General features: G+C 33.0%; 1 protein-coding gene across 3 annotated transcripts; it reads right to left on the bottom strand.

The window, feature by feature from the left end:
• Positions 1 to 265: 265 nt before the first annotated feature.
• On the bottom strand, positions 266 to 6,680 carry LOC123198540 (somatic embryogenesis receptor kinase 2-like). Of its 3 annotated transcripts, XM_044613224.1 has the most exons (12): positions 6,397 to 6,679; positions 5,091 to 5,223; positions 4,278 to 4,410; positions 4,121 to 4,192; positions 3,729 to 3,872; positions 2,638 to 2,709; positions 2,464 to 2,535; positions 2,244 to 2,356; positions 1,809 to 1,940; positions 1,389 to 1,730; positions 880 to 1,274; positions 266 to 761 (listed from the first exon to the last, which is right to left on the bottom strand). In XM_044613224.1, exons 2-12 carry the CDS (start codon positions 5,173 to 5,175, stop codon positions 447 to 449), a joined length of 1,875 nt encoding a protein of 624 aa, XP_044469159.1. In that variant the 5' UTR covers positions 5,176 to 5,223; positions 6,397 to 6,679; the 3' UTR covers positions 266 to 446. The 3 variants fall into 3 exon arrangements, with proteins under 3 accessions (XP_044469159.1, XP_044469161.1, XP_044469160.1); XM_044613226.1 differs by lacking the exon at positions 3,729 to 3,872 and having other exon boundaries at positions 5,091 to 6,680; XM_044613225.1 differs by lacking the exon at positions 4,121 to 4,192 and having other exon boundaries at positions 5,091 to 6,679.
• Between the last annotated feature and the right edge of the window lie 5,149 nt (positions 6,681 to 11,829).

Here is an 11,829-nt window from a genome sequence, read left to right as displayed (position 1 = left end):
GATAAATAGTTTCAAACTATGTTTCAATCGCAAGATTAGGATTGTTCAACTGTTATGCTAACATCACAAAACTAAAATCCATTATAAAATTTTGGTTATATCATGAGATGTCACTAATCAATCGATCGACCCATGGATTGACCCTTTAACCGAACCACCACTCAATTGGGGTCTAAAAACATTAGTCTACACTATTAAAAGAGTTTCAAGACATATAATGTAATATAATGTGAAATTTAACTATCAGTTGATTGGACAAGTTATGTGAAAACCAAAATAAGCAACTTCTTTCAGGTCACAAATGAAGCTATTTCATTAGATTGTTCAATGATAAGCATTAAATTGAATTAAACCCTAAAAGGATCTATATGCATGATTAGTGATAAGCTGTTTATATCACAAACTTACAGAAGAATGAATGACAAGTACCTAATCAAACTATATGGTTATCTTGGACCTGATAACTCGAAAGGATGAAGTTTGTCGGTAGAGTGGACGATCCAATCAGAATTTCCAGGCGGGGCAAGTTCAAGGTCATGGTTAATTACCTCTGCCTTTTGCCACTCGTCCCATTTTTCTGCTAAGCCATCACCTTCAAGCATTCTGACAACCTCAGACATCTTTGGTCGATCCATCGGGGAGCTTTGTGTGCAAAGAAGTGCTACTTGAATGAGCTGCTCAACTTCAGTTTCAACATAGTTGTTCTGCAGGTCGGGATCAACAAGCATGTCCAATTTTTTCTCTTTTAGGAGCCCTTTAACCTGACAATTATTCAGATGCATGTCAAATCAAGTACGACAAAAATTTCCTGTAAAAAGCAAGATACTTTATGATCTGTGTAATGGAAAAATGATCCGAGCTAATGCATAAAGTACTCACCCAATCAAGCAGCATAACATCGTCATCATTTGCAAGCCTAGCAAGATCAAACGCTCTCTGCCCAGTGATTAACTCTAAAAGCATAATACCATAACCAAAAACATCAGTTTTCTCTGATGACTTCCCTGTGGACAGATACTCAGGGGCGATGTGCCCGATGGTGCCACGTACAGCAGTAGTGACATGAGTATCTTTGTAATCCATAAGTTTAGCCAAACCAAAATCACCGACAACAGCCTCAAACTCTTCATCCAACAATATATTTGCAGCTTTCACATCTCGATGAATGATCTTTGGATCACAATGATCATGTAAATATGAAAGACCCCTTGCAGAGCCAATTGCAATTCTCTTCCTAGTTGACCAGTCAAGGGGTGGCTCTGATGGTGGCCGCTCTGCAGGAACATAACAATAACGTCATGAATTCACCAATTATAGAAAAGTCAACTGAGCTAGAGTTGAAATATTAAGTACTAACACAAAGCAAATATTGTAAGAACTAACAATACCTCTTAGGCATGATGCAACACTTCCATTTGCCATGTATGGATAAACAAGCAGTCGCTCAGTTGGGGTCATACAGAAACCACGTAAACGCAGGAGATTCCGATGCACTGCCATGCTAATCATCTCCACTTCCGTTTGAAATTGTAACTCTCCACCAGGTGTCCGCTCTTCTTTAAGTCTTTTCACTGCCACCAATGCACCATCAGCCAAGCGACCCTTGTACACCTTACCAAATCCACCTCTACCCAGGATGTTCTTGTTGCTAAAAGTATCAGTTGCAACCTGTAATTCTCGTAAAGAAAATCTTTTCAGCTGCCCTAAATGGACTTCTGGATCTTCTTCAGCTGAGAAAACATGCACCAAGTAAAAATGCAATCCAATCAAACATCAAGGTGAATTCCTTACAGAGATTTGACACTAACCAGGTACATCAAAGAAAAATTCTTGTGGTTTTCTTCGCCGCCAATATGCAAAACCAACAGCTGGAGCAGCAAAAAGTAAAGCAGCACCAGCAGCCACTCCTCCAGCAATTGCTGCAGTCAGACTACTTTTGCCTGAAATGAGATTGAACAACGAAGTTCAGTCCTCTAATGCATGTTTGTGAAAATGAAATTGGCCCTAACATGTAAGTTTGAGCAGAAGGCAAATACACTACTCTCTCAAGCACGTTTAAACTTTAATGCCATTTATTATTATGTTTTAAGAATATGTAATGTAACCAAAAGAGAAGTTACATTACCAGGTCAGATGCTAACAACACATTATCTACTTTCATAACAGCATTTTATATTGAAAAATGATAATCTTAAAAAGAACAATAATAGCAAACTTAGGTCACCAGTGGTATGAGCAACTACCTGGAGAAGAAACTGTTGCAGTTGGAACAAATGGAGGTGGTGGAGCAAACGGTGGAGATCCAGGGCAAGGCTTCCCAGTAACAGGGCCACACAGATCTATGTTATTCGCAAAACTGCAATAGTAAACAAGCCATTATTTCATCACTGCACCATTCATCCAAGGAAAACAAAACTATAAATAAAACAACAATACTGCTTATAGCCTTTATCAATGAAAAACCTGATGGGAGTAAAAAGTGAAAATGAGCCATTGTCTGGAACAGGCCCTGATAGGCGATTGTTTGATAAGTCTCTGCAGCCAACATTGGAAAATGAATGTCACATCATCATAGAAAAATTCTGATGGCAAAAAGGAATAAGAATAACAGAGAAAATATATTACTCAGGCACTCACAAGAGTTGAAGGGCTGTAATATTTATCAAAGATAGAGGTATTGGGCCTGATAGGCTGTTATTGTTAAGCCGGCTATCCATACACAGACATCCAAAAAAAGTTAAAGTTATAATATGAACGAGTATTATTTATTAATAGCAGATTTAGCACATATACATACAAGTGCAAGCAAGCATATACACCCAAAAGAAAAATAAAATAAAATAAAGATTAAGTGCAATAATTTTGTAAGGAATATTAGCAAGTTGAGGATCATCCAGTTGAACATCTACAAAACTTCTGCTTTTGGATGCAAGGTTCTATAATATTGATATGATCCAGAATGCCCAAGAAAACAAGTAATTTCCAAATTGAAATGCAAACTATCCTTGTAAAGAAGAACCAGCAAGTCTAGATTAGCAGGTCAGTACATGGAAATGCAAGCTATATATTTCCAATAAGTAGGATGGAATTTATCAGCTAGTTGTGAAGGTTCTGCCAAAATTAACCTGTAAAAAATCAATATTGACCTTTAAATTAATCTAAGGCTCACAAACTCAAACTCTTTCCTTGCTGTCAATTAATGCATGGAGATATTTTACATGATATGGTGGTCTACTAAAATTTGGAATCTATTACTCAACAAAAGACTAGATTTTATTTAAATTACAGTAATGGAAAAGATCAATATATATATATAGTTCTTGTTCTGATGAACTCACGGGCTTCTCTAACCAAAATATTGAATTGCCAAATTTCATTTTGTTCTCTTTCCTTTTGCATTAACTCACTTTAATCAGGCTAACAAGATCAAACTCTTAGTCAAAAATGTTGGAAATAATTTATAATCACATACTCAACATATCCAGAATGTAGTGTGAATTTTATAATAGTAGTCTCACTGCCAAATTACCAAGACATGATTGACATTTCACTTTTACTAATCTTCTTAACAACATAAAACAATTAGTACATATCTATATGTATGCTGCATACTTATGCATAAAGTTAGAGCCACTGAGATAGCAATAAACTTCGAATAAAGAACTAAACAAAGAAAAGGAATGACCTTAACTAAACAATAATCTTAATATAAGGGAAAGTGATCATACAGGAAACGCAATTTCGTCAGCTTGCCCAATGAATCTGGAATAGGACCAGTGAAACTGTTCAAGTAAAGATCCAAGCTCACCAAATTTGTTAGATTCCCAAGAGCACTAGGAATTTGCCCAGTTATGTTATTACTATAAAGTTCCCTGTCATGTAAATATTTGTAACAATCCATAGAAGGAAAGTATTAGCTTTGGTACACAACTTAGTTTTGAAATAACAACAACTGGCCACATAAAGATGAAAAGATCAACTGAGGTTATAAAAAGAACCCACTCCATCAGCTACGGTTAAGTCAATGTAACAAATAGTGATGCAATCATAAAGAGCAGAAAGGAATGCAGGAATAGCCCATCTAAGCAAATCTATGATTTATCAACTAAAGATGACTTACAGGTACTGTAAATTTTTAAGCTGGCCAAGATCTGGGACCAGTTCACCAGATAATGCTACATTTCCAAGATCACTAACAAAGACAAAAAGAGATTTGAGGAACTTCTTGGCACTCGCATGTGGTCTTAAAAGAGGCATTAATTCATGGAGTTGCTTACACTCTTATAACGCTGTTTTCATTATTACATGTAACATGAAACCAAGTGCATGGGTTGACAAGCGTAGGGTCCCAACTCTGCAGGACATTGTTAGGATCTAGCAAATTAGAGCGAAGGTTGTGCAGAGCATCACCTGTTCATACAAAAAGCAACAATTACTCAAATGAGCTTTTATTCTATGAAGTAGGCAGTTTTACCATATCCGAAGCAATAGATAATAAGTTCAGAATAGAATGTTGACAAGCCAAAAGAATTTCCATCAATCAAACGCAAAAGCAGCAATCAAACACAAAACGAGAAACAGTAAAAATGACAAAATGCAGAATAGATGTGCAATAAAACAAAGTAAAACTCTCATAACAATAAATGATTCTGATTTTTGGTACATACGTATATTCTCTTTATCAATATCCCTGACATTAAAGCTAGCTCCCTCCATTACAACTTCATCATCTAAGTTTCTACAAGCTAAATTTGTTAAAAATACCAGATAAATGCACGATATAAAAAAAATAACCAAATTCTCCATCACCTAAACAGACTCATTATAGCATAGAGTAAGGTAAAAGTGAAGACCATATATGTAAAATAACAAGAAAATCTAAGCCATAATCACCGTCCAAATTAACATTTATATCAATCAATCTGTTCATACAATACCAAAAACCAAGAATCAATAAATTTATCGGCTAAGGCTCATCATCAATAACAGAAAAAAGAAAAACTCTAAAATTACACAAATTTCTTCAAACAAACCCAACAATTATAATAACAAGAGATCAAAAGATTGCACAAAGTAAGAAAAGTGAGGACCTTCCGTGTTAGCAGCGATCTTTGACAAAGGATGCACCAGCAGAATCAGCCAAACCAGGAAAAGAGCAAGAACCCATTTCTCCATTAATAATGTTCACAACTTTCCTCTCGAACCCACAACATGAAACGTTCTCTATCCACCATTTTTAACCAAAAACCACACGACACCATTTATTTTGGAAGATGGTCCCATCCCATGTCAAGATAAGAGTCAAACAGAATGAAGATTACGAGAGACAAGATTGTTGAATGAATATCTTACTTTAAGTGCCTACTTTTGTGTACTTTTTTCAACATGAATTTATACATAAATAAATATAAAATTTTATATATAATCCAAGATTAAATCTCACTTGTATCTTTTCAAGTGCAGCGACACAGGCAGATAGAAAGAGAAGCTGGTGTGCTGCGCCTCTTTTGGGCCCAGCAAAAGCATGCACAGCATAAAGCGAAAGGGACAGTTTTCTAAACCCCTAATCTTGTACAAACTGACAGGAAAGCCCACAGATATAGGAAACTAATAACATCTCCCCAAAAATTAGCACTGACAATGTTGACGCTCCAATCCAAAGGCGGATTGTCATCGGTAGGTGCAGAGTAGAATGGTATTTACTGGGATTAAAAGGCTTTGTCTTTGTTAGACATATATCAGCTGGATTAATTATGGATAGCAACTAGTTTCAATAGCAACAACTAATCTTACCTGTCCTCAAAATTGCGGATTACAACATTGTAAATCTTTTCGACATCAATAATATGGTTTTTCTAGTCCCCTGCCTACCCAAAAAATAGCCTTTGTATAGAATATAATTTTATATTTTAATTCAATTAAAATATAAATAAAATTGTATGAACTGTATTTGAATTATAAACGCTCTAAATAAGTCTATAGAATAAGGAATGTGGAGCTAAATAAACTAGCTTATTCATCCTTCTTACATGAAATATTTGTTATGAATGATAATCCATTTTCTTTACTATTCTATTCTAACATTTTCTATTGCTATTATATTCTAGTTTTTTTTATCATTTAGTATAAAAAGAGTTCTTCACCAAATTCTCAAAAGATTCATTTAAATCTGATCCAATATCTAATGGCAGGGGTTTTTAGATCTATTACTTGAAAGCAATTTTAACTCTATATCTTATAAGTACAAAGGATTAGCACAAAGAGGAGGAGAAAGTCAAAGAAAAACAAAAGAGATAAAACTGTTAAAGGTAGTTGATTTACTATTTATGATACTTATTCAGCAAATTTAAATCTTTCTTAGACTTCAAGCTCTAGGCCTTGAGAGAAGCACTTTACCCCTTATAGCTTTTCTGCAGTTAGCTCCTAATTCCACTTAGGGGGAATAGATGTGTGTTCTGCTTTGTTTTCACTTGATCCCTGAATTTTCTTCTTCACCTAAACAGTTGCATACACACTTTTGCTTATCCCTCGATCTTTATAGCCTGGGTATTGTTCTTTGAAGAAAATTGGCTATACATTTGAATTTATCAGAGAAAAGAGTAGGCAGGGCATGATCTCAGACAATGAAATCTTCCTTTGTTAACATGAAGCTGAAGTTGAGAAGAGAATGAACATAATGACAGACTTATAATATATTGTGAATATAAATTTTTCAATTGGTGAAATAAACTAATCATTTTATCTTTTTGTACATATAATCTATCTTAGGCCGTAGAAAATATCAGAATTCATTCACGCATCTTCTACTAATCATTTTCTTTATCATTGACCACCACAATCATGGTCATGGATCATGCAAATGACTTTTGTCGTACATATGTTTTGTGCAAAGTTCATAGTTTAGTGGTTTAAGTGTTAGTTGTGCAAACTACTGAGGGACCATAACATTTATATACTTGGGGGTGGCAATGTGATCTTGTCCAACACAGAAACTTTCTTGGTCAACGACAAGTATCTAAGATTCTAATTAACCAAACCAAACTAACTTCACAAGGGGTCTGGTTACTGGTTAGACGCAGTCTTCCACATGTTCATTAAAAGTCCTGTGATAGTTTCAAACTCTGTTCGTTAAAGATCTTGTACACTATGAGTGGGGGCTGTCCATCCCCCTCAAATTTTTTATTATATTTTTGTAATGGTGGTTTTGAATTATAAATGAGGTAAATAATTATATTCAAGTTTAAAAAGGAAATCAATTTGAGTTCCATTCAATTCTAAAAATTCAATTTGAGTTGATAGTAAATTATCAAAGAATTCTTCGAAAAGTGTTAGATATGAAGAATAATTTTATACTTTTAACGTTTTTTATGAATTTATTCATATAAATAGATATATTTTAATATGATTAAGTGATTTTAAATTAAAAATAAAGTAAACAACAAATAATTAATTACGGGATGAATTCAAATTACTGAATTATAATAAAAATTCGTTTAAATTTAGAAAGTTTAACTCAAACTGGTCGTTAATCGTTAAAGAAGCTGTTAGAAAACATTCGAGGTGATATCAAAGAAAAAAATCGTTAAAGAAGTTGAAAATTCATGGTAGAAGAAGAAAATTTATTAGAAAAAATAACTCTGTCGAAGATTTTTTAACGACTCATTCGATATGAACTCAAGCTAGGATTACCTCAACTCAAGTTTAGCTCATTTAAACTGAACATCGATCCATGCCAACAATAGAATAATTAAGATCTTGTATAAGTTGTAGACCTGGCCACGGGCCGGTTTGGCCCATGAACCGGACCGAAACCGGCCCGGATAAACCCGGAACCGGAACCGGTAGACCCGGAACCGAAACCATGGCTCTACGGTTCGGTTCCGGTTCACATAAATTAGAACCGTGGAACCGCCGGTTCATACCGGTTTATGAACCGGCGGTTTACTATACTGAACCGAAAAAAATTTGAAATTTTTTTGAAATTTTTTTGATTTTTTTTTTAATTTTATTTAAAAAGGCAACGGTTCCCTGCGCAGGGAACCGTTGCCTTTTGAAGGAAAAATTGCAGGGGACCAATCCCCTGCAATTTTCAGAGAAAATCAGGGCACTTGGTCCCCTGTAATTTCTCTGAATCTCAATTCACCCCCCTTATTTTTAATTTTTTTAAAAAAAGTTTTTTCTTATATATACTCCTCCAAATTCCATTCTCTCAAATTTTAATCTTTCTACTCTCTCACTCAATCCTTTAAACTCTCATTCTCATTCTTTAAACTCTTAATACTCTCTCAATCTTTCAATTCAATCAAATTTTCTTAAATTTAATTAAATTCTTTCTTAATTTTTTATTAATTTCAATTTTAATTTTAATTTTTTTTATACAATTCATAATTAATTATAGAATTTATTTCTATAATTAATTTTATTTATTATTTATTTATTATCTTGTATAATTAATCATATAATTTATTTATATAATTAATTTTATTTATTGTAATTAAGTTCAAACCTTTCTTTTAATTTTCAATTATTGTAATTAATAATTTAAAAATTAAATTAAGATCATGTATTAGAATTGATTGTTCAATATCGGTTTCGAACCGAAACCGTCGGTTCCGAACCGGGGCCATGAATCGGAACCGGCGGTTCCGAACCGTGGACGAACCGTCCTGTTACGGTTTCAGTTCAAGGTCCTTATATTTTCGAACCGTGAACCGGCGGTTCATGAACCGTGGCCAGGTCTAATAAGTTGACATTACAATTAAAGGCAATGCAAATGCAAATGGAGAAGGTGGTGGATGGATGTGTAAGCACTCTTGGGACATTCTGTGCTGCTTGGACCCTACTTTGTAAAGAGGTCATCTCCTTCCTTTGTTCAACCCTCGTTGAGATGCTTTCGGTTGACAATTACACACATCTTTTTATTTTTATTATTTTTATTTTATCTTTATTTTAATTTTAAAAACATCCATAAATTATGGTTGTTTCTAATATATCTTTGAGATATTGATACATAGAATGTGTGAACAAATGGATAACATATTGAATGGTAAGGATGGATCTCAAACTAGCGAAAATTTTACATAGAATTTTTATCTTGTAACAAAAAACTCTACTTAACAAAGTCTAACCACTTAAAAGGTAAACTCTAGAGAGACAAATTAAACAATTCATCGTCAAAATCTCTCACTTAAATATGAGTATATCAGAAAGTGTTAATGTATTTATACAATCATATTTACAAGAGTGTGGAATCGAACTTGAGTCTTCTGTCCATGCTAGAAATTCCACACGTAAAATCAGTTTTTCTACCCGTGATGAATAACTTTCAGTAGTTTTAGCAGAACTAATTCTAGCATTGACTCTATATAACTGATAATTATATATTCTGCTTGAGACGATTCAAATATTGAGTAAAGAGCCAGAAGCTTATTGATGTAGGACAGCCTTGAGGGAAACCTAAAGATATTAGGGATTTATTGTAATATTTAGTAGTGGTTTTCATTTTCTCACTTCCTTGTTGGATTGATCTTTTTTTAATTGTAGGGAGATTTTATTTCTTAATATAGGGTTAAGTTTATTTGTTGTTTCCTTATATTATTTATGATTTGGGTCTATAAATGAAAGCCAAGATCATGCATTCATTATGAATTTACATAAACTTTCTTCTCAATTTCTATTTTCTAAGCTCTTCCTTCTTCTTATAGGCACGTTACTTACCTTTACTCATAAGAAAGTAGATAGATAAATAAACCCTTAAAAAATAATCCCCCATCTAAATGGAAATGAAGGGAGACACATTTCCCTTAGTTTATGCTCTAACAACCTTGGTACTAGGAATAGATTCGAAATGAGCTTGTTAAAACTCAAAACAAACTTTGCTCAAATGAACTCAAATACGAATATGAGATAAAGGAATATGAACCCAAATACAAACTGGAAAGTAATAGGGAAAACGAACCCGACTTTAAACCTGAATAGAGGTCGTGCTTAACTTGTGAAACGAGCATGACTCGCATTATTAAAAAAAAAATTAAAAAGAACAATGTTGTTTAGGGAGCTGAGCCAAACATCTCGTGCAAACCTGAGTCAAGGTTGACAAGTCCACATGAACTCGAGCTAGGTGCAAACTGATTATGAATTCTTAAATTGCAAAGCAAGTTGAACACAAACTGATGTTTCTCCATGTTTGACAAACTCGAGCTAAAAACGAGCTAAGCCCACATGAAAGCTAGCCGAAAACAAGCTACTTGCTACTGTCTCTAAGCAAGTGAGACTCAATTGAGGCACAAAATTGCTTGCTCTTAAATTTTTTCCTGCTTGTGCAAGGAATTGGATGGAGCGGGTGATATAATATCAATAGCCGGCCAAGATGACAAAAGTATGGAGAACTTAATTTCGAGCTTCCCTTTTTGTATAGATTTGATATGTATTTAAAAATTAAGTTGATTACTAATGCTTTTAGGGTGAGAAATTTGATATGTATTTGATAAGTTTATGTATGATTCTTTAAATTACTTTGACTTTCACGTATGATATAAGCCCTCTCCCTTTTGATAATATAATTGATGTAATTATCTTATTTTTATATAATTAAAATAAAAAGAAATTTTTAGATTCATCAGTTGTATTAGAAAAGTAATACAGTATAATCACATGTAACTCTACCTCTTTTTCTTGTAAATATAAAAGATTCTTACAAAGATAGTGGATATAAATAACATTCGTAAATTCCCAAATAATGGATTAAATCACATTAAAAATATATTATTTTCATTACTCACTCCTAGAGACTTATACACTTACTACTTTGACTCACATAGTGAACATGAAATCACTCTACTAATTCCGGACACCAATATCGCTTCCTTAATGCAAGACCAATCTTGCATAACTATATATGTTATGTACAGTGTGATGTCCCTCGTAGGATTTTATTTAACTGACTATCTTTGTAAAAACATGTTAGTAATAATAATCATCTCCGATGAAGGACAGATTTGTCTTTTCACTTTCCATTTAAAAACAAAATAAATAAATAAAAATCCTTACGTAATTTTCTAAAAGAAGCAACTAGTGCAATGCCCATTCATCAACAACAAATGAACTTACAGTCTTTGTAAAAACATTATTTACTTAATTTTAGGACTTATTAATTAACACCATATGTAATTTTTTAGTATTAATAATTTATTAATCCATTTTTGTACATTAGGCTTTGTTTGATACATAAAATTGTACAACATAACAATTTTGCTTAGCATTAAATTAGTTTGTTAGGTTGAAAGTTGATATTATATTGATTTATGCCATTTGCAAATTGTGGGTACATATATAAATTATATTATACAATACCATATGCAAAAGAGTTGGTGGGTTATAATTGTTACTATATAAAACTTCATAAAAAAATATTTATATTTGATTTCAAGAGAAGGTTCCATGCATATAAGTATCTAATGAACTTTGACACAATAAAAATATAAGTTAAATAACTATTTCCCCATCAAGGTTAGATGAAATAACGAATTCTCATCTTTTAAATTAAAAAAATTATTTATTATTCATTTGTCAAGGTCAACCGTTGTTTTAATAGTCAAAGGATATTTATATCATATTGTCTAAATATTGTAATAGAGTGGACATCACTTACAATCTCGCATCTCTAATAGTACAAACAAATTACACTTTAACCTTGAATACTTCATTTTTTTCCCAACTTATTTTCATTGTCGCTAGTACATGATACGATTTAAGTTAAAAATTACACCAATCAGCCAATTCTTGACATTGCTAGTAATGAATGTTATTGACAATGGTTAATTTTAATTC

Source organism: Mangifera indica, chromosome 16 (assembly GCF_011075055.1).
Source record: "Mangifera indica cultivar Alphonso chromosome 16, CATAS_Mindica_2.1, whole genome shotgun sequence".
Taxonomy (NCBI): domain Eukaryota; kingdom Viridiplantae; phylum Streptophyta; class Magnoliopsida; order Sapindales; family Anacardiaceae; genus Mangifera; species Mangifera indica.
Note: the sequence above shows the minus strand (reverse complement) of the source record. Positions and strands in the feature narration are given on the sequence as shown.

What these genes read in the sequence shown, in the direction of transcription:
- LOC123198540 (XM_044613224.1), bottom strand. Translation starts at nt 5,175, where the DNA reads ATGGAGAAATGGGTTCTTGCTCTTTTCCTGGTTTGGCTGATTCTGCTG. An exon ending in CTGACGAAATTGCGTTTCCT is followed by an intron (nt 2,710 to 3,728) that starts GTATGATCACTT and finishes GTGTATGGATAG; the next exon opens with CCGGCTTAACAATAACAGCC. An exon ending in ATTACAGCCCTTCAACTCTT is followed by an intron (nt 2,536 to 2,637) that starts GTGAGTGCCTGA and finishes TGTTGGCTGCAG; the next exon opens with AGACTTATCAAACAATCGCC.